This window comes from Oreochromis aureus, linkage group 5 (assembly GCF_013358895.1).
Source record: "Oreochromis aureus strain Israel breed Guangdong linkage group 5, ZZ_aureus, whole genome shotgun sequence".
NCBI lineage: Eukaryota > Metazoa > Chordata > Actinopteri > Cichliformes > Cichlidae > Oreochromis > Oreochromis aureus.
Genome location: NC_052946.1, coordinates 26698765 through 26719519, shown reverse-complemented (window position 1 = coordinate 26719519; position 20755 = coordinate 26698765). Strand labels below are relative to the sequence as shown.

Sequence of the window (20755 nt, the reverse complement as noted above, 5' to 3'; positions counted from 1 at the left end):
CCTATTGCACTTCCAGTTCTCAGCTCAGGTATCAATTAAATCTTAAATGTTACAGTCATATCATCATTATCTTAATACAGCTAAAGCAGATGTTCCAACAGGCCTAAAAATATTTTTTGAAGTCTTTAAATACGTTATAAATCTCTATTTAAAATTCTAAGACATAACGATGGCTAATGAGCTTACAGTAGACGGAAAAAGAACACTGTCTGGGCTGGTCCCTCAGTTCTAAGGTTTTCTGGGCTCTTCTAGATAAATTTAGTTTCACGTCATGGTTCAAGTTAAGCTCAAATAACCCTTGCTGTATAAACCAGATCATTCAAAAACTTCACACAGGTTTGAATGTCTTGAACGTATTTCAAACATATCATACATACCTGCACAGAATGAAATAGGTCACAGTTAATTACATTCACATAAAGAAAAATAATTACCTTTTCATCAAAATGAAATGGTAATAACCAAGCCATCAAAACAGCTGCGGTCAATGACGCTTCTATCATGAGCCAATAAATAAAGATTTTTCAATATCTGTTCAATCAGTGCAGTTCAAGTCCTACATTTTTGCCATCCTCTGTCCAACATCCAAAGTATTTCCAAAGAAGAGTTTAATCATTCTTATACCGAGCTTTGATCAATTAACCATCAGCCTAACATGCATGTCTTTGGGCAATGGGAAGAAGCCATAGTACTTGGAGGGAGCCCACATAGCTACAGGGAAAAAATGCCAACTCCACAAAGAAATGCCTCACCTGGGGTTCAAACCAGGAGACGTCTTGGTGTGAGGTGACCGTGCTAACTACTGTACTACCATGATGCATATACAGTGCGCTTATTGGTACTATTAACTGTTAAATATTTTTCAAGTAAATGTTCATTTCTTTTGAAATATTAATTTATAAAATTTGATTTATTTTTTTTTTTTTTTTTTTTTTTTTTTGTTATTGCTGACAGCCCTAAATGTACTACTGTAACATAGGTAACAATGGTAGCTTGAGCCAGCTGTTAAAGTGGTAACATTCGGTCATTTAGACATGGATCACTTTAAGGTAATGTTCCTCACAGCATCGTTCAGACGTTCCCATATTTCCCATTTTTATTTATTTATTTTGTTTTCTTCTTACATTTCCATTTGGCAGTTTCAGGTCTCCAAAGTTTAAAGCAACAATGTAGATAGCTTTCATTTTGTTTTCCAAATAACCCAGTGCTTCCATCAATTCCTAGAAATTACAGTTATGACCCCCGCCCTATTTTGCCTCCATATAAGACAACAATCAATGACCTTTAACCCTAACACTTTTATGGTGTGAACATTCATTTAGTAAGACATGAATTACACCATGTGTGATTCAGCCGTTGAATCACACATGGTGTGAAAAGGCTGTGGAAAGGTTGGGGTTAGGCAATCAGCTCTCATGGGTCATTTTAGTGTAATGGTCAAATGCAATATATCAACAAGAATACCCACAGGGCTAGTGAAACAAAAGTGTGCAACCAGGTATTGAACAGTGTAGGCGGTTCTTGTGATTGTGTTCAGACATGTCTAACAGAGCTCCGTGTGGCGTGGAGATGACTTCAGAGAAAAATGTAACCTGACAAGATCAGACAGACTCAGTGTGGGAGTGAGTTTGTTTTTGATTCTCACATTTTGTTTTGTTCTGAATTTGATGTAATGCAGATTTAAAGCTCTGAAGCAGTTTAAAAATTGGGTTTGTGAATGTGAAGTCTTTTTTTAAATACACCAAAAGGACAGAAGTATTTGGTTACCAGTAAATCATGCTTGACCATGGGTATCATACAATGCTGTGTCTTTGTGAGGTCTGATATATGCTGTCTGCGGTCCATTTCTAATATTTTTTGCCAGGGGCATTTCTTTCTTAAATTAAATCCTGCTCTGTTGCTAACTTGTGATGTTCTTTGCTGAATTTTCTGGCACAGAAAGCCAACACACAGATGGCATATTCCTGCCATCTGTGTGCCAGCAGATTTGTGTGAAGCCATTAGCTGGAATGTGTATTACATCAGCTGACATAATAACATTAATACTGCCACTATTGTTCGAAAACTCCACCCTAAATATGGTTCTGTAACTTCCACTTTACAGAAGATCCTTAATGAGCTCCAACACCGATTTCCACATCCTTTTGGCCAAACACCAGTAGTTAAACTTCACATGTCCATAGACAAAGCAGGAATCGTATACAGAGGTTGTTTATTTTAGGCTTCAATCGCACAAGCTTAGAGCCCATTAGTGATGTGTCGGTCGCGAACGAAACGGCTCTTAGAGCCGGATCTTTGAAGTGAACGACGCGAGCCGGCTCCCAATGGTTTTTCTTCTCTCTCACCCTCGCTCTCGCACTTTTTTTCCGCTTCACTCCGCACGCGAGCCTTGTGCTGGGAAGAGGGGGGAGGGGCGGTAGTTACACTCACAGTAGCACAGGAACAGAGCAGGAGGGAGAGAGAGAGAAAGAGAGCCAGGGACAACAACGTCACATTAGAAAGGTACAGTAATCATCCACAACTATTTTCAGTTCTGGATGATAAAGGATTCAGAAAGTTTATTCATGCAGGCCCATATGACAGAGAATATGTATCTTCTTTTTGTTTTCATACTTTAATTTATATTTAATTGTGTTGTGGTTTGCAGTGTTTTATGTTGTTTCACTTTAAATTTGTTTAAAAGGAAAAAGCTGAAAATTCAAGTTGAAATGTGAATACTGTAGTTGGTTTTTGTATTATATGATTTATTTATTACATTTAATGTGGAGTGAATAAATAAAAGTATATTTACGGTGGCCCCTAGAGACAAAGCACGTACAAACTCCAAAACACATACAACACACAACAGAAGTGCTTCAGGATGCTAGGCGCAGTGATGAGCTTCTGTTACCTAGTGGTTACACAAGCCAGGAAGTACCAACGACCAGATTTGGTGTGTGGTAGTAAAAGGTAAATGAAGATTTTTTAAAATTATTTGAATATATATGAGTGCTTGTGTATAAATACACAAACAATACACATATGCTTTCAATTGTGTAATTTAAGTGATCTAGGTAGCTCTGTTTTGAAAGTTCAGTTAATGCTAGAAATGTCTTTTGGAATTTGTACGTGCTTTTTGGAGTTTGTACGTGCTTTGTCTCTAGGGGCCACTGTATATATTTATATATATGAACATAGATAAATAAAACCACTTTTTTTTTACATTAGTAATTCCTTTTGTGCATAATTTTATATTGTTGTTAATAATAAATTAATTAAAGCAACAAAACAACCTGAAGAGCCGGTTGGGAGCCGAAAGAGCCGGCTCTTTTTAGTGAGCCGAGCCAAAAGAGACGGTTCTCTAAAAAGAGCCAGAAATCCCATCACTAGAGCCCATCAGCAACCCCCTGAAAACCATAGGTTGCTGGGGAAACATGTTTACTGCCTGACTAGTTAGCAAGTAGTTGCTAGACACTCCTGGCTGTTGCTAGGTGAAATCAGTCACAAACAGGGTTCTGCAATAAAAATAAAAAAAACTCCTTCGTCACTACAGATTGCTATGGTCACCTGTAGTAACATGGAACACACTGACTTGTCTGCAAACACTCACCAACTGCTTGCTGAGTGATTATGAAACCGTGAAAAACACAAACTGGAAACAGAAACCAGCAGAGTCTGGAGTTGTGGCCGACTGTGGCAATCTATTAGAGACCTAAACAATCACGAGGAGGAGGAGGAGGAGGAGGGGTACAGTACTTTATACCTATTTACAACTTATCCCACTTTTAGCAACTGGCTGGGAAATACCAGTTTTTCCTTAGTAACCTGTGATCACCAAGGGATCACTGACCAGTCTCTGTGACTGACTTTGTTTCAACTATCAGAAGCCATAAACAATAACTGAAAAGAAAATTTGATCAACTGCCCAGCCATACTTAAAGGACATGCTCAAAACTTTTGACGGGAAACCACATCAGACAAATTCCTACTCAAAGCACTGGCATCAAACTGTTTTGATCTTATTTTTGTCCCAAGAGACATATACCATACCATAGACATAGACACAGGGCCAAACACAGAGTTCTAAAAATACTGAAATATAATTCACCAAAACAAGATATATGTAAGTAAATAAGAATAACATGACTACAATCAGTCTTAAGTGAAAAAAAAAAGGAAAAACAAAACTCCAGTCACTGATAATTTCCCTCCATTTTCCAAAGACGACGCCAGAGAGACAGAGCAAGGGCTGTTCGTCCTTCTCCTAAACCCAGATTTTCCAGCTTCACTCTCCTCCTCACTGCTCATAATGTGGCCCTTTCAGAAAAGCCTGTAAGTGTGTATGTGTGAATTAATTCCTGTCATTTTTTTTATGTTCCTGGGTTGTTCCACCAAGACTAGCCGTCAATGTTTTCTTTTCCTCCAAACCTACTGTGATTGTGGCCATCAAGAGAAAAAAAAAAAAAACTCCTATGTATCATGAGTTTACACAGTTGATCAGTTTAGACTCAAAGGCATTTCAATTTCTGCATGCACTGTGGCTCATTTAACCTTTCCCCCTCTATTGATCCACTTGTTATTGATTAACTGACCATCTGACCAGTCAATATAGAGAAAACTGCATGTTTACCTCTGCAATACTTGAGCAAACAAGCATGCAGAGAAAGCTGACCTTAGGAAACCTCTGGTGGAATTAGTCAGGACTCAGTAGGTCGTCTTGTGATCTCTGTGTGTGTGTGTGTAACTGTGTGTGTGTGTGTGTGTGTGTGTGTGTGTGTGTGTGTGTGTGTGTGTGTGTGTGTGTGTGTGTGTGTGTGTGTGTGTGTGTGTGTGTGTTTTGAAAGCCCCATGATGCTAAAGACGTCAACAGTTCCTTGGTTACTGAGGAAACCAGTCATGTGGAATCAAGAGACTAGGGGAACCTACTTTGAAAACCAGCTGATTGTGATGGCATTTATTTAACGCTAGTGTTGTTCTTATTGTCACACTTTAAAATTAACATTAATAAATACTGGCTTTCATTTACTCATAGAAATTAGAAGAGGAAGACACACTGCAGGAATTCTTAAACAGCACACATAGTGGTGGAAGTATAATCTTATTTTTGAGCAGAGTCAGCAAACTGCATGTATCTTGGTGTTTTATAAGGAAGCAATAGTAAATAATTTCCCTCTGTTGTGTTTCATAGCATTCGGATCACTACAGGTCATTAAATTCATATTAAAAAAAAATTACTGGCAGCTGTCAGTGCTACCCCTTGGTTTCTTAGTAGATGCATGCATGACATCAATTTAAAAATCCTAGGAGACTTCCTTCTTGATTTATCATATTTGACAAGATTTTTAGAAAACTTTACCTCGCCAGGTCACCAGGATTCAAACTCTTCTGAGATTTGTAGCAGATGCAGATGCCTCGTTCTCAAGTTATCGCATTCGCAAATTTTGGTGGCCATGCTACCTGCCCACTGCCAGGGTGATGACAATACCTCATCAGCATTTTACAGCTAAGTGATAAAAACTGTCTTGTACTTCTCGTAATTCCAATGCGTTCCATCTCTTTCTTCAGATACAACTTTACTGTAATTTCCCCTGTCTACATTTGTTTTGGTGACTTTCTTTTCAGAGACTGCTGTGAAGTTGATATTAATCAACTTCACAGCAGTCTCAGTTAATTTTCCTAAATTAAGTGAGAAAGAGTTGAATTTTAGCTTGCGATTCATGTCTGTATGTTTGCACTGTTTCAAGTAGACGTACTGAGCTTCTGTTTCTTTGAAATGGGTGAAAATGGGGTTGTTGTAAAGCTACATGGATTTTAGCAATACAAGAATCAATTTGTGTACGCTATATTTCAAACATTTTCACCTCACTTTCACAGGTAATTCTGACAAGAAGGTGCCACATTATACACCAACTGAATTTAACCTTGTCATTTTACCTTGCAAAAAGTGTTGCTTCATTTACTGTTGCTTCAGTTCCTTTTTAAGTTTGTGTCTCTATGGAATTTTACAAATTAGTGTATTTGCTGGAGGACAAATTTGTTCATGTGCAAGTGCAGAGTGGGTCAAAGATTGCAGTCAAAGGAGACAACATGAAACTATATTGACAAAGTATTTTGTTATTCTACATGCTTTAAATTCGCACTAATAAACTGACCCATCGCTTATTTCTAGCAAAAAGTGGATTCAGAAAATGAGTGGATGGAGCAGCAGTTAAAGCCATGAGAAAGAGCAGAGCCTTTATCATTGTTTACTGAAATATAACAGAATTAAATTACATGTGATTTAATTGGATAACCCACCCCACCCCACCTCACCCACACGGGAAGAAGAGGTGACATTAGCCAGTCAGCAGCCTTAGACAGTATGACGCCTCATCTCTTCCATTTAGGGATACTCTAACCGCCGGGTGTTGATTGCTTTAAAGCAATCAATGGCTCAATGCAATGAGTTCATAAGTGGCTTTAAAAGCTCCGACTTACTTTCTAAACCAGCTTCTTGTTGAGAATTATGGGGCCTTACATTAACCCTGTGACAGACTAGCAACCTGTCCAGGACGTTCCCAAACGTTCACCCTGTGACACCTGGAATAGGCTCCAGCCCCCACAACTCTGAACTGGAGCGTATGAAAATGAATGCATGAATAGATATTAACCCACCACCTTAAGGTCTGAAGTAGTTGCAGCTCAGTAAGAAAAGATCCCGCATAGTTTTGTGGATTTAGCAATACTCTGTCAGTTTCAATTTTAATCATACCAAAGTGCTCAGTTTGGTAAGCAACAACAAAAGCAGATAGAGGATGAAATGTGGTGGCTTTGTTGCTTTGTGAGGTCACCTATCAGAATATTTAAAAAAAAAAAAACTGGATGTTCACTAAAGTGTGCCAATGCCTATCTGTAATAGGAACCTAAAAAAAAAAATCAACGCGTGAGAATCAGCTGCCATCAATCATATAGCATCCTATGGCATAAATGTGTCTTTATGACATTTGGAGAGAGACAGTTTTGTATTTTTTTGATAGTTGCATATGTGGGAAGCAGACTTTAAATAAAGCTATACTGTCCAATCAAAAAAAAAAAAAAAATCTTTCATTACAACAGTTTACCTGTGTGGTTTTATTTTGCATGCCTTTTGGTTCTGGCTGTATTCAACGACTGATGTTACAGGTGTTGACACAACAGGGATTGCTGTCAGCGTCTATGAAGCATGAAAGTGGATAACGAACAATTAAAGTCAGCTGTCACTGAAAGTTGTCCTGACACGTTTCCACATTGAGAAACGGCAACATGGGGTGTTCAGCAATGCTGAACAATGCCACCTTTGACCAAGACACCAACTGATACCTGTCACTCATGTCTGTCTGTCTGTCTATCCTGGTAGAAAAAAAAAAATTCAAATGCACAACTTCTCCGTTTCCCATACCACAAAACTATGACATCATGAGTATTACCATGAAAAGCAAACAAAGAACCTACGCACAGACCTGCCAAACCAGTTCTGATATATATGTAGTCCCCTGCAGGCAATTCAAGGGGTTGAAAAGGAGAAATCAATTAAGGCATTTACAAGATGCCAGGACTTGCCAGTGTTAAAAGTGCATATGTGTAGGAGTGTGTGTTAAATGCATAAGAGAGGTCACTTTTGGCCCTGCTTAAAGTCAGCTGTTCCTTTTTTCTTTTGTCTGCCTTTTCTCTCACACACTGGACAGCTGAGTTGAGACTGCAGAGAATGAGGGGGATGAGGCAGCTGTCAAAACACACTATGCAGGTGCGCGCGCACGCACAACAGAGGAATATGACGGGCCGTACAAGCCAAAATTCATTCTTTCACTCTCACACACATACATTCTTCTTTCACACACACATATATTTTCACTTTCACATACATACATTCTTCTGTCAGACACATGTATTGTCACTCTCACATACATATATTTTTCTTTCAATGTGTCTCAAGGAATGTGTCTCATCAACGCGCAGTATGTGAAGGCTATATCAGCTTCACATTGAACTAAGTGCCAACAGATGGTAACCTTCCTACATCCACCGCTGGGGCCAAACAAGAACCAAGGTTAGGCTGGATACAGGCCTGTTTGATTACGGCAGAAAGTATAATTAATATTATTTTGGATAGTAATTATAATTTCATTTATTTAGCATGACTACTCATTAAATTAACACTTTCCTTTTGGGAGGGGTGACCATGCATAAAAGCATGAAAGGGTGAATGGTCAATTTAAAACAGGGAGTCTGACTTGGATGTTAAGTATGTACATTTTCTTGATGAATAAAATGTATTCTGTGTGCAAGTGAATTAAATACCATTTGTTTTAATTACACTTATGGTGACATTCCTAAAGCCCTTGAGGTGAGCTCCAAATTATTTTATATTTAGGAATTATAAGACATTTTAGAAGGGACTCAAATATAAATTTAAATATAGCCCATCTTAAATGAAAAATAGCAAAAAACAGGTGGATGATTTGATGAGGGATACACAGGAGTCTAGCACAAAGTTCAGACCAAAGAATTGGATGTAAAGCCCATCTTAAAAGGGCAACAGCTGGTCCCTGCCTTCCCTCCTGACAACATATAGATTGGGAAACAACAGGAAAAGACATTCTTTGGAGATCTCCACAGCAGCCAAACAGAGACTGATTGACAGCGAACAAGGCAACCTAGGGCTGTGCGATATGACCAAAATCTCATATCCCAATATAAGACATTTCTCATCCCGATAACGATATATATCACAAAATAGTGCAGTTTCTGTAAATTCTGTGAAACTCGGGCAACTTGACTTGGTTGAAGTGTTTTCAGCTGGGCGTCATTTATCTGGAGAGGAGTGTTTTGACCGATGCATGAAACTATATATTTTTAGACATAAGTTGCAATAGCTACCATTTTCTTTGTGAGTATTTATTACATGGCGTGCTGCAGGGAAAAGCCTGTTCTAACGTTTGAGTCTAAGGTTTATTTTGAGCACCTGACGGCTCTTTTTTGCTTCTCATCCGTAAACTCTCTTTATACACTTTCACACGATTCTTGCGTGGGTGGTAGAAGAGGTTTGTCATGTTTGAGTCTGTGGTGTTAACCGGTTTGCTGCATAATTTGCATAGTACAGTTTTCTGGTCCATGTCAGACTTTTCATAACCAAACCATGTCAATGCTACAGAGGTAGCCCCTCGTTTAGGAATAAGGTCCTCGATTTCTTTTGACTGGTCCTTCTGTTTGGAGCTACCTGGTTCTGCCTCATCTTCACTGGCCATGCTGTTATTCTCTGTGCCTGCATGGTGACCATCTAAACGATGAAAAAAATATTGCCGTAAACAGTGTATTTTGCGACGCCACTAAACAAACGATAGCATGTAACATGAAACGATAGATGTTTTAATTTTGTCATCCAGTATATTTCGTTATATCGCACAGCCCTAAGGCAACCCAACCCTCAGTCAGACTGGGTGATAGACCCTTAGAGATCCAGAGACAACTATTATGGCTATAAACAGTCAAAAATTTTCTACAGAGACACATTTTAAAACTTTTTACAAATTCTACTTCTTCTAGATAGATGTTGCTGAGTAATGTCCTTCTTCTGGGGCTGCATTAAACAGCACGTGATTTCGGGGCACCGGTTAAGTAGGTAAGCAGGTGACCATCTGCTTCTTACATCATACATCATTAGCAGTTTCCGAGTCCAGACACCTCTTCAGTTTCCAGACTCAAACAAACACTGCGGCATCACTGACAGTTAGAAACTCTAAATTCTTTTGTCTTTAATGAAATAATAAACAAAACACAAGCTTTGTAGTGAAAATGAATATAAAATATATAATATATAAATATATAAAATAACTATGAATACCTTATGTCATTTATATAATTGTTGCAAGTTCAGAAATACCAAGATACAGATTATACAAGGCAGAACAGGCTGATGTTGTACCACACAGGTTCTGATTAACAATTCTCTCAACCTGACCTGAAACGTTTTGTGCCTTCTTAAACAAACTTGAATGAGTTGACAGCCTGTGTGTGAAGTCTTCTTGTAAACTAAAATTATGCTTCAACATTGCTCACTGGGGGATCAATGAATTGCACTGTTTTCTAGGCCATAGGCCAACTGCAAAGGTCTTAAAAAAAGAAAGAAAAAATTGAAAACCTACAGCTGTTTACATCGATGTTTACTAGCTTGCAATCCAGCCCCGACTTCTTGGCACACTGCAGTTTATCTTGGCATGTTAGGGTCTACCACTGAATGACTGTAGTGTGACACTACTGGAAAAACTGAATATGCAAGTCAAGAGGAATGTATCTAAAACCTTCCACATTTTCACCACCCTACTAATCTGTATGCAAGTTCATCTTCTGTAATTCATGATGCTGTAATTTCTGTTTAAGTGACCGTTCTCCAAAATCTACAAGTCAGATATGATACTAACGCTGGTATTGGTACTGGATCCATACCATCATGATAGGAACGATACTTTGCTTTTTTCCTCTACGTAGAGCAGGTAGCCCACTGGCACATTTACATTCCTGGTCTCAAAAAACCCCAATTTCAAAATACAGAAGCTGAAAGTTGTGTTTTGTTGTGTTAACTTATTAATGTGGAAATTGTAAATCATAGTAGTCAAAGGAGTTTGCAAAGAAGAGCGTCTGGACTTCTTTAAGTTGCTTGAAGACGTTTTCACCTCTCATCCGAGAAGCTTCTTCAGTTCTGAAGAAGCTTCTCGGTGAAACGTCTTCAAGCAACTTAAAGAAGTCCAGACGCTTTTCTTTGCAAACTCATTTGACTACGATGACCTGGATGACTGAGAACCTTCACAGACATGTAAATCATAGTGATTTAGTGATCAATTATGATTCATCCTATAAATCATTACACACTGCCCTTCCCTACATATGTTGCTTTTATAAGTTAAAAGTATTGGTATTGGCAATACTGGCTCTGTATTTTGGGGGTATTGGATAGAAACCAAAATCTGCAGTATTGCAAACCACTACTCAACACAGCAACGTAACCCTCCCACCAACAAGCACATGGGAGGTGGAACACTAGTTACAACACTATTGGTAAGCGTGTTTGAATAATGTTTATTTGGAATTAATTTGTAGAAGTAATTCCTTCAAGTAGCCTATCACACTTTATTTTATTTTTTTTATTTACACTGACAAAAAGTCCTGTAATCTGCTGCCAATTTAGAGAAAACACAAAAGTTTATTTATTTTGATTCATTCTTTTTGAACAGATTTTGGAATTTCCAACAGACAAACATTACTGATTGGTTATGGTGGCAGTTGAGTTCAAAATTGAGTGATGTTTTAAAAAGTTATTCAATTTCCAATTCCGTGAACCAAAGACAAGCGAAAAACAACATTTGAGAAATTCCAACCATTAATCCAATCTTAATGAATTCAGAGTTGCTGAGGTCTGGAGCCTATGCCAGCTGGGTGAGAAGATGAAAAACCATAAACCCTATATGTTGGAGATTTTGCTCGATTCAGAATGCAAAAATGGTAACTACAGTTTATCTGTGACCTTTGAACCTTTGAAGGAAACATGTGATGAGGCGGTTTAGAAATTTTGTTTACAGATTGTATCCTAAAGGCTGTTAATCAATTCACTGTCAACCCCTCTCACTTATATACACACATTTTCTTTAGCACTTCCTGATTCAATATTTCCAATAATAACCAGAACTATAAGAAATCATTTCTAAATTTTGGCTGAGTCTAAACAGAGAAATGCAATATTAAAATGTGTCATGGTCTTAACTCTAACAGAGCCTTTTGCAGCCTTAGTTACAAACAAATTTTGATTTCTTCTATACATTTTCAACATAATTATTAGACTTCTCAGTTGATGGTTACCTGAGGACATGCAAACAGGAAAGCACCCACAGGCTACAGTAGGATTTGAATTAGTGACTGCTTTTTGTTCAAGGCCCCCCCACAGAAAGTGTGTGAGAGTGTGCATGGGAGAAAAACAAACACATGCTTTATGTGGTGACTGCTCTCTGTGGATGCACAATGTCAAAACCTTTTCCACTAAGCTAGTAGCTAAATGATTACATGTATAATACATGTATATACATATCCATTTTTATATACAAGTATGAGGCAATAGAGTAGGTCTGCTGGGGCTTCCATGATTCACCTCACACGCACACAAATATTAGTAGATTTTGCTCTAAGTACCAAATGACTTCTGCATTACATAATCATACCAGAACTGACTGATAACAGGGATATGACTACGGCTCTGAATGCACTAGTAAACCCTGCGTTTACACAAGCTGAGCAGTCGTGAGGAGCGACACAGCTGGTCAGCCTGAGTATGTGCAGCAGACTAATCACAGCCCTTAAAAATGTTTAATTAACTGTTCAGTATTTATTAACATCAAGGGCATAATCTTCATTAGTTGAAGTAAGGTCCTGAAAGTCGAAGGTCCTTTAACACGCAAAATTAGCCATGTTGTCACTTAGCTCGACTTATGGTGAGGAGGTATACCCTGGACAGGTTGCCACTCTATCACTGGGCCATCAAAGAAAGGCAGACAACCACAGTCTTTCATCTACACCTACAGCCAAGTTTGAATCACCAATTAACCTGACATGTATGTTTGGCTTCTTCCCACAGTCTAATTAACCTAACAACTCAGAGGAAATCCACACAGGCAGAGGAAAAACATGCAAACTCCACAGAGAGGACCAAGCTAAACAGGAGGTTCAAATTAAGGACCTTGTGTCGATCTGTGTGCATCAAAAGCCAACATCATAAGTGGCAGGTCAGTTTTTAAAAATAAATAAATAAATACATTTGCAATTTGAGTCAGTCCAGGTTATCACAGTCAGTTCACTTCAACACTGATTATCTGTATGTTTAAAGTAGCCAACAACTTAAGTATAATCAGTCTGTAACACCGGCTATGCAGAGGCCAGGACTCATCGCCCAACATCAGTGTCTAAGCTCACTAATGCTCTTGTGGCTCCACTGGAGCAATACACTGCAGCCAGGCTCCATAATTCTGGAGAAAAGTCCTCCCAGAAGAGTGTAGGCAATTATGTCAGATAAAACATAACAAGGGAAGTTGGCGCAATGATAACATACTCCAATATCCAACTGAAATTCTGGTCATCAAGTTACACTGGAGCATATTTATTTTGGCAGGTTTAAAGAAGGAACAAGAATTCATAAAATAAAGATGATTTATTTGGTCCTGCTGCAGGAGTTTAAAACCAGTTTTGAGGGTGATAATGGGTGTTTTTGTTTGTTTGTTTTTTTCAAATGAAGAGCTATCCTGCTCTTTAAAGTCAAAATGATAATCAGTCATCCCTGACCCATCATAAGTAGGGTATTCCAGAAATCTGTCTGTCCTCTAATTCCTCCTGTCGGAACCTGAAGCAATCCTAGACCTAGTGCTGGGCGATATGACGATATATATCGTGTGGACGATAGAAAAGTGTCTATCGTGCCATTTGTCTTCTATCGTTTCTAACCCTAATTTTATAAATTATTACATAAAATATATCATTAACCCTTTACAACCGGTCGGAGCAGGCACACTCCGTTTTGCCTAACTATTTTTTAATCCCTGTAGAACTGGAACCACGTAAGGTAGCGCAATCTTTTTTTTTTTTGCATATGAAACCGTAGGAGTTGTACTTACATCTTATTCCATTAGCATGCCCTAGGTCACGGTTTCCTTCCACATATAGCTTTGCAAAAATTGCATAAAAAGCACTTGCAGCAACAAAAACATAATATTCCAGAAACACGCTTTGCCGATCCGATCAGCTATTCATAACACTTCCTACGTTGGAATATAAGTCAGCGCGAACTATCGCATGCCCGCCATTACCTGTCCGAAACTGGAAGTGACGTCATTTTCGCGGAAAATGTAGTTTTTTAGCTTCAAAGCCTATGTTGGTGTTTTTAAAAGTCATGTTTGACTTTATGCTTTTCTGTATCGTTTCTGGGATGTCAAGTCAAATTACACTGTTGGAAATAGTTTATTTTGATGCACATGCTGTGTTTTTGCAAATTTGCATTTATTTATTTTCATTTTTCCTGTAGTATATAAAAATTAGTGTATCTCAAAAATAAAACTATGAAGACACTCAAAATAAATTTCTCGTGGTTGGAAACTATTTTGTGCAACTTTTTTGTATTTACAGTTTTGAGGGATAAGCCTCTTAAATTTCTCTTACTAGAAATATATGTAAAAAACAAAACAAAAACGATTTTCAATTTTTTTGTAGTTTATTGCACTTTTTTGCAATTTATGTAGTTACTATGGACTTAATGCATACATATTATTAAAATTTGGGCTATAACAGTTGTATTGATGTATAGCAACTTGAAATGCTCCCACAAATGGCACTACAGCATGTAAAATGTAAAGATAAGCTCTGGCGGACTTGGTCTCATTGTAGGTCTTAAAGGGTTAAATAGCCTGTGGCAAATATATTAGTGTTGTCTTCTCACTATACATACTCTTAACTTTATGCAAGAGAAAATAAAGTATAAAAAAATGATATTTTTCGCAAAGAAACTCCGTCTTGTGGTTTTGTGACATGGTGCTGCTTTACGTGCACCCGGATTTGCGACATGCTTTACGGTAACTCAAAAGAAAGACTGCACCCTCTCCACTCGCTGTTTACAGACTGCATACTTTCCAGATGACCACAGGTCAGGTGGTATATCGTGATATATATCGTTATCGTGATATAAAATAATTCATATCGTGATAAATATTTTTTCCATATCGCCCAGCACTACCTAGACCAGATGACACTTACAATTCCTCCAGTGGTTTCTGGTCCCACCTGGGGTCTTCTGCCCAGAAGAACAAACCATCTCAAATTTTTTACACAAAGGAGGTGCAGGGCTCTATTCCAAACTCCCTCTGGATAACCGAGCACCTCACCCTGTCTCCAGACATTCATTTCAGGCACTTGTATTTATCCTTTCAGTCACTACCCAGATCTCACAACCTCATTCATAGAATGTTAAATGTTAAATTAAGAGCTTCACATTCATACCCATTATGGTGCAATATCTGCACATCAGTACTACTGCCACTGCACTAATACATCAACCCATTCACCCACCTTTCTTTAAATGTGAATGTGTGTAAGCTAATCTTCAGGGTAAAACATACAGCTGAACATAAGTTCTTCTTGTGTCACTAAAGAGAGAAAAGCAGAGGAGGCTAACAGAAACTTAAAAAAAAAAAAAAAAAAAAAAAGAACACTCAGAAGAAAAATTACCTAAAACAGCCTCGGGCATGAAAGAACAATAAGAACAAAACAGCTAAAGGAAGAGAAGGGGGGGGGGAAGCAATGTACTGACAATTAGCTGGGGGCTTTTCCTGCCACATACCATCCTTTAGTAGCACAATGGTTAATGGTTTTTACTTGATATTCTATCCCACCCACATACTGTCTACGGAGAGTTAACAGCGCTAATTAGCTCCCTCATGATCTTACTATTTATAATAAAAAGAGAAACAGTGAAAGAAAGAGAGAAAACATTTATCTTGATTTGCTGTGTGTCACATAAAAACACAGAGCAAGATGATAACGACTGGGCCACAGACAGTAACGTGTCAACTGTGTGTATCTGTGTGTGCTTACCTCTGGTTCCGGTCGCCATGTCTGCCACCTTCTGAAAAGCATCCAGGAAGGCTCCGGTCACCACGATGGTCGTTCTGAAACAAACAACACATGTGTTACCTGTCGTGCTGAATTTACACATGATATCATTCCATCACGCTATCATTTGTTCAGGTTTAGAAAACAAAAGACGCTACTGCATTAACTCCTCCAAGAAAAGCCCAACACACAGTGTCATGGCAACATGCATAGGTAGAAGATCAACTGGTTGACAGCACAAGCATCACATTGTAAAGAACCAACAACTCTTTAGGTGGATTAAGTTAAATACCACACAAAAACCTTTTTAGATTTTTACTAGCTTTAGTAAATACGCTCTACTACTGATGAGGTGTCTTGCAGAGCTTATTTGTGCTTAGGATCTCAATCAAGTTTCAAAGAGGCACAGGCTCACAATTTAATGGGCATTGAGTCCACATTTCTGTTGGATGGTAACATTTAAAACGAAAAAAAGTCTCTCACTCTCTGATGAACATTTGCATGAGGGGTGGAACTGTGGTCACGCTCAGACTCACTGAGGGAAAACGAAGCCGCCAACGCAAACAAATTAGATGTGACGAGAAGAACGAAATCAGACACATAAGTGCCACCATAAGAACTTTTCTAAATCTGAAGGAAACACACACACACACACACACACACACACACACACAAATGACCAACAAATCAGAAGATGCATCCTAAACAACCCTCTGCACTACTCTAGGAAAAAAAAAAAAAAAAAAAAACACTTTTATTTTGAAAGTCAGTCTGGTGAAGATAAAGGAGTCCAATCACCTGCAAAGGCCAGTGTTAGGAGTGCAACTGGAGACCTTGAGAGGCGCACATCAGCTACATCAATGGATCTTTTGTCTGTGTATGTGTGTCAATTACCAGTCAGGTCTATGCTTCTATAGCTGCGCAAGTGCATGTATGTATGCACACACACACACACACACACACACACACACACAAAGTCATTATCTCTGAAAACCAAACTAAGAAGATCATATGACACTCCTGTCTCTAGTTTGTGCATCTGACCTCAGTGGAAATTCTCTTTCATATTAAGACCAAAGAGTTCTTTCTCTCTCTCCCTCTCTCTCCCACACACACACACACACACACACACACGCGCACACACACACACACACTTACTTAACAATGCAGTTCACAAACAGGATAGGCTGAGGACAACAATCCAATTCACAACAACTTTTTAGAAAATATGGAAGAATAGTCAAATGACTCGACAAATTAATGCACCAATAATAATAATAACAATAATAGTAAATGCTATACAAGCACTGCTCAGTGGTTATTTGATAACCTGTAAAATTTAAAGCTCACATCTAAGTCCTCATGTTTTTAAATCAGATATTGGGTTTGTATATGTGACATTATGTTTTTTCCTATTGTGAAACATACTGCAAAACAAACTGAGAAAGACTAATTTAGTTATTTAAAGATTACATTAAACACTCTGTAGGTTAGTGCAGGATACAGGTTAGGATGCTGTACTGTGATGGATTTAAAGTAAACAACAGTGTATTGGACTGGTGCACAGTGGCTGTGGTTTCATGGTCAGAGTTAGGTTACATCAAGTGTAGCAGAGATTCGTATAATTTTAGTTGATGATGCTTAGATCCACTTAATGAATTCCATCTTCATACCAACTTTATACCATCTTGAAAAAAGACAGCATGAACTGGAGTCATGTTTTCTTAACTGTCTGTGCTCAAGTGCCTTTAAATATATTTTATTATACCACACTGTTTAAATCTTATTTACCAATTTGCTGTGCTCATATGATTTTGCATGTTGTCCTATCAATGTACCAGCAGTAGACTTATAAATAAAGGTAGGAATAAATCTGGTGCATTAGCCAGAGTACATGTTAATTAGTGCACACTGTCCATAATTATATATAATAACTGAACAGAAGTAGCTAACAATAATTTAATTTAACAACTTTCCAAAAACACTTAACAGTACCAGCATTGACAATAATGTGGTGTAGCACATAGACACACAGTCGGACTACAAGAAATATATAATATATAATTAAACACACTCTTGAAGCTCTGTGTGTGCAAAGATGTATTTGATCTTCTCTATCTAAATCCCTGACTGAATGAACACTCTGGTGATGCTGCAGAAAAACACAGAGTCCCAAATACTTTAGCAAGACTGAAAACCCCACTGGAGCCCAAGGGAGGCTTCAGTTTGTCTTTTCAGCTTGTAACTGTTGCTTTAAAGTTAAACTACAGATCTACAGAGCAGAGTCTGACTGTTTTGTTTGCTTGTTTTTTTGTTTGTTTGTTTGTATTTTTAAATCCCACATCAGAATGCACAGCTGAAATCTCTAATTAGCCCAACTGCAGAAACATATTTTTTGCTATTAAAAATGATGCAGCAATGAGCCATCCCTGTTAAAAGATGTCAAGTGAAACGGACTTGTTATATTTAATATTACTGGTGCCCTTTATTCATTTGAATCTTTTATTTTAAAAGCAGTGTTATGTCATCATGTCTGTTATCAGCAAAATTTCTCTGCTAGTCAAGCTTAACAGGCTTAGTTCATGCATAAAAAGAGACAGGAAAAATGGAGTTAACCGTTTCATCACCCTCAATGATCAGCCTGAAAGTTAAACTTTATTTGGTCAATTCTCTACTACAAGGAAATACATTTATGCAAATTCCAGTGAATATTTATATTTTCACATATATCCTAAATGTGTGCCCAGTATGCAGAAGAGTCCAACACTTCTGCATGCCTCAAGCTATTTGTTGTCAAAATTTCCTCCTTTTCACTAGGATTACAGCATTTTACCAGCTCAACTGCATCAGACAATGTTCCATTTTGAGGTCTTTGGACTTTTACAAATCATGACATGCCTGTATTTTGTGTTTTCATAATTCATAATTTTTTATAATTCAAGCTATGAAATATTACCTGGTGAAGCTTTAGTGTTAATGAGGCTAGAAGGTATCGAGAAAAAGTAAGTTAATAAACAAACAAACAAACAAATTTTTATTGGTGGCTGAATGAAGAAATATAACTGTGAAGTTAATGTGTGAAATAAAGCTTTGTGTGTACAAATTATCCACAGCTGATCTTTTAAGTAGCATTAAACATTAGAGCAAAGTGGATGCCCTTTATTTATGCCTGTATCTGTAGCTTTGTGTGTGCATAGCTGGCTGACTGGCAGGGCTAATGGACTGTGACTGGCTACAGCAGGCAGAGCGATGCTTATCAAAGTAAACTGGCCTACTGGGAATTCAGCAATTATACTGTCATTAAACCAAGCCAGCTACCGGACAGAATTAGCCTGGGTCAGAACATGTGCAGCTTTCATGTAAAACAACAGAATACAACAATAACCAGAATATTTTATTATATATTTATGAAGTTCTACGGGATAAAAACCCAAGGGACCACGAAAAGCCTGGTAGTGTTATTTTGCTGTAAAGTAAAACCTTGGTATTTCTCATAATTAAAGCCCAATATTATCATTATTATCATTATTATTATTATTATCATTATAAATAATAATAATAATAATGACATAAGATCAATAAGCGGTAGAGACAATCTTTTACATTATAAAACCCTGCAGTGGTTCAAGACTCTGACTGAGAACCTGTGTGGAAGTAAAACAAACCAAGCATTGTGATCCATTTGTGACATTTTCATGTACACACCTTGACCTTACACTCCAAAAATCACCTTGGACATTTAAATATGCTAAAATAATGTATTTAACAATCGAATCAAATCCAGTACAGACATTAGATCATGAGTCAATACATTTCATTTCCTATGAAGCGGTTTGCATGCCCCAATCTGTTAGTGTTTCATCTGCAACCTAAAACTGATGTCACAACGACACAAGACAGGATGCGGTTGATCTGTCACCGTGGCCAAATATTTTCCATGGAAAAATGAACTGAAAGAACATGACTAAGTATTTGGCAACATGCCATCCAATTATAGTTCAGGGAAACTGACAATCTTCTTCTGCTGAGTTGCAGGAGGATCAACAAGATTTTCTGACTGATAAAAGATATCAAACAGCCACATTCCTATTTTAAATAGGGATGGTCATGACCTTCATATATTTAAACTATGAAGTTATTAAAAAATTATGTAGAAATGAATTAAATTAAATTAAAATGAATCTGGCCAACGGTAGAGATTTTGACTATACTGCTCTACTGCGATAGCGCATGTTGATGGTGTCATCAAGCGGCGCCTGTTTTGGTCGAAAGCATCGCAGCAGCTGCAAGCAGTATCATCTGCAAATTATGCCGTGCGACAGTAATAGCGAAGAGACAAAGCACGTTTTGTAATATGAGGAAAGCCAAAAACTGCGCTTCCTCCACTTCCGTACCATTGATTCATTAATGTTGAATTCTCTTGCAGCTGCTCTATTCCCATGTTGTTGCAGTATATTCATAACTAACCTCTTATTGTGGATGGATTATCTCAGTTGTTGTCCTGACTGAAGTTTGGTCCATTTACAGCATCCTGCCATGCGATTGTATTTGTCCCTAACCACCAGGAACCCTCACGTTGAACTTTTATCGAGTGGAAAAAAGTTAGCATTCATCCGCCAGCTTTACTGTTTATGTTATGCTAACATAGCTGTGTTGCTAGCGATCACGTAGCACATCATTATATACCAGCTAGTCAAACTTCAGTAACCCTACAAAAGTCACTGCTGTTTAGTTTTCTGTTTTCATTTAAGTTGGAAGTGATAGCAGAGCTTTACGTTTTATTTTTTCCCAGAAACCTCTCTGTCACAACACGGTAAATCATGTTTAGGTGGAAACTAGCGAGCTAACTTCCTGCTAACTTCTAACTAATTTAATAAATTCTGTTTTCATGGATACCTGGATGTTAAACTTAATTGTTACACCCGGTAAAGCAGCGACACTGACCATTTTATTAAAGATGAAAGAATTTAGACAGTTTTTAACGCTCAGTGATGCCGCAGTGTTCATTTGACTTTGGGACCTGAAGCGAACAGAGTTTTGGACCCAGAATACTCGAGGCTCCCGACTACGGTAGCCGTAATGGTCCGACAATCCATCAAGCGGTGTGGCTTCGTAGTTTACC

The 20755-nt window shown here is 38.0% G+C and overlaps 1 protein-coding gene across 2 annotated transcripts in view; it reads right to left on the bottom strand.

The window, feature by feature from the left end:
• mtss1 (MTSS I-BAR domain containing 1) overlaps positions 1-20755 on the bottom strand; it is an 84302-nt gene that overhangs the window by 35690 nt on the left and 27857 nt on the right. For both annotated transcript variants that reach the window (XM_031735820.2, XM_039612104.1), the window contains exon 3: positions 15616-15689. In XM_031735820.2, coding sequence (XP_031591680.2) covers positions 15616-15689 — 74 coding nt within the window. The remainder of the gene's footprint in view (positions 1-15615; positions 15690-20755) is intronic.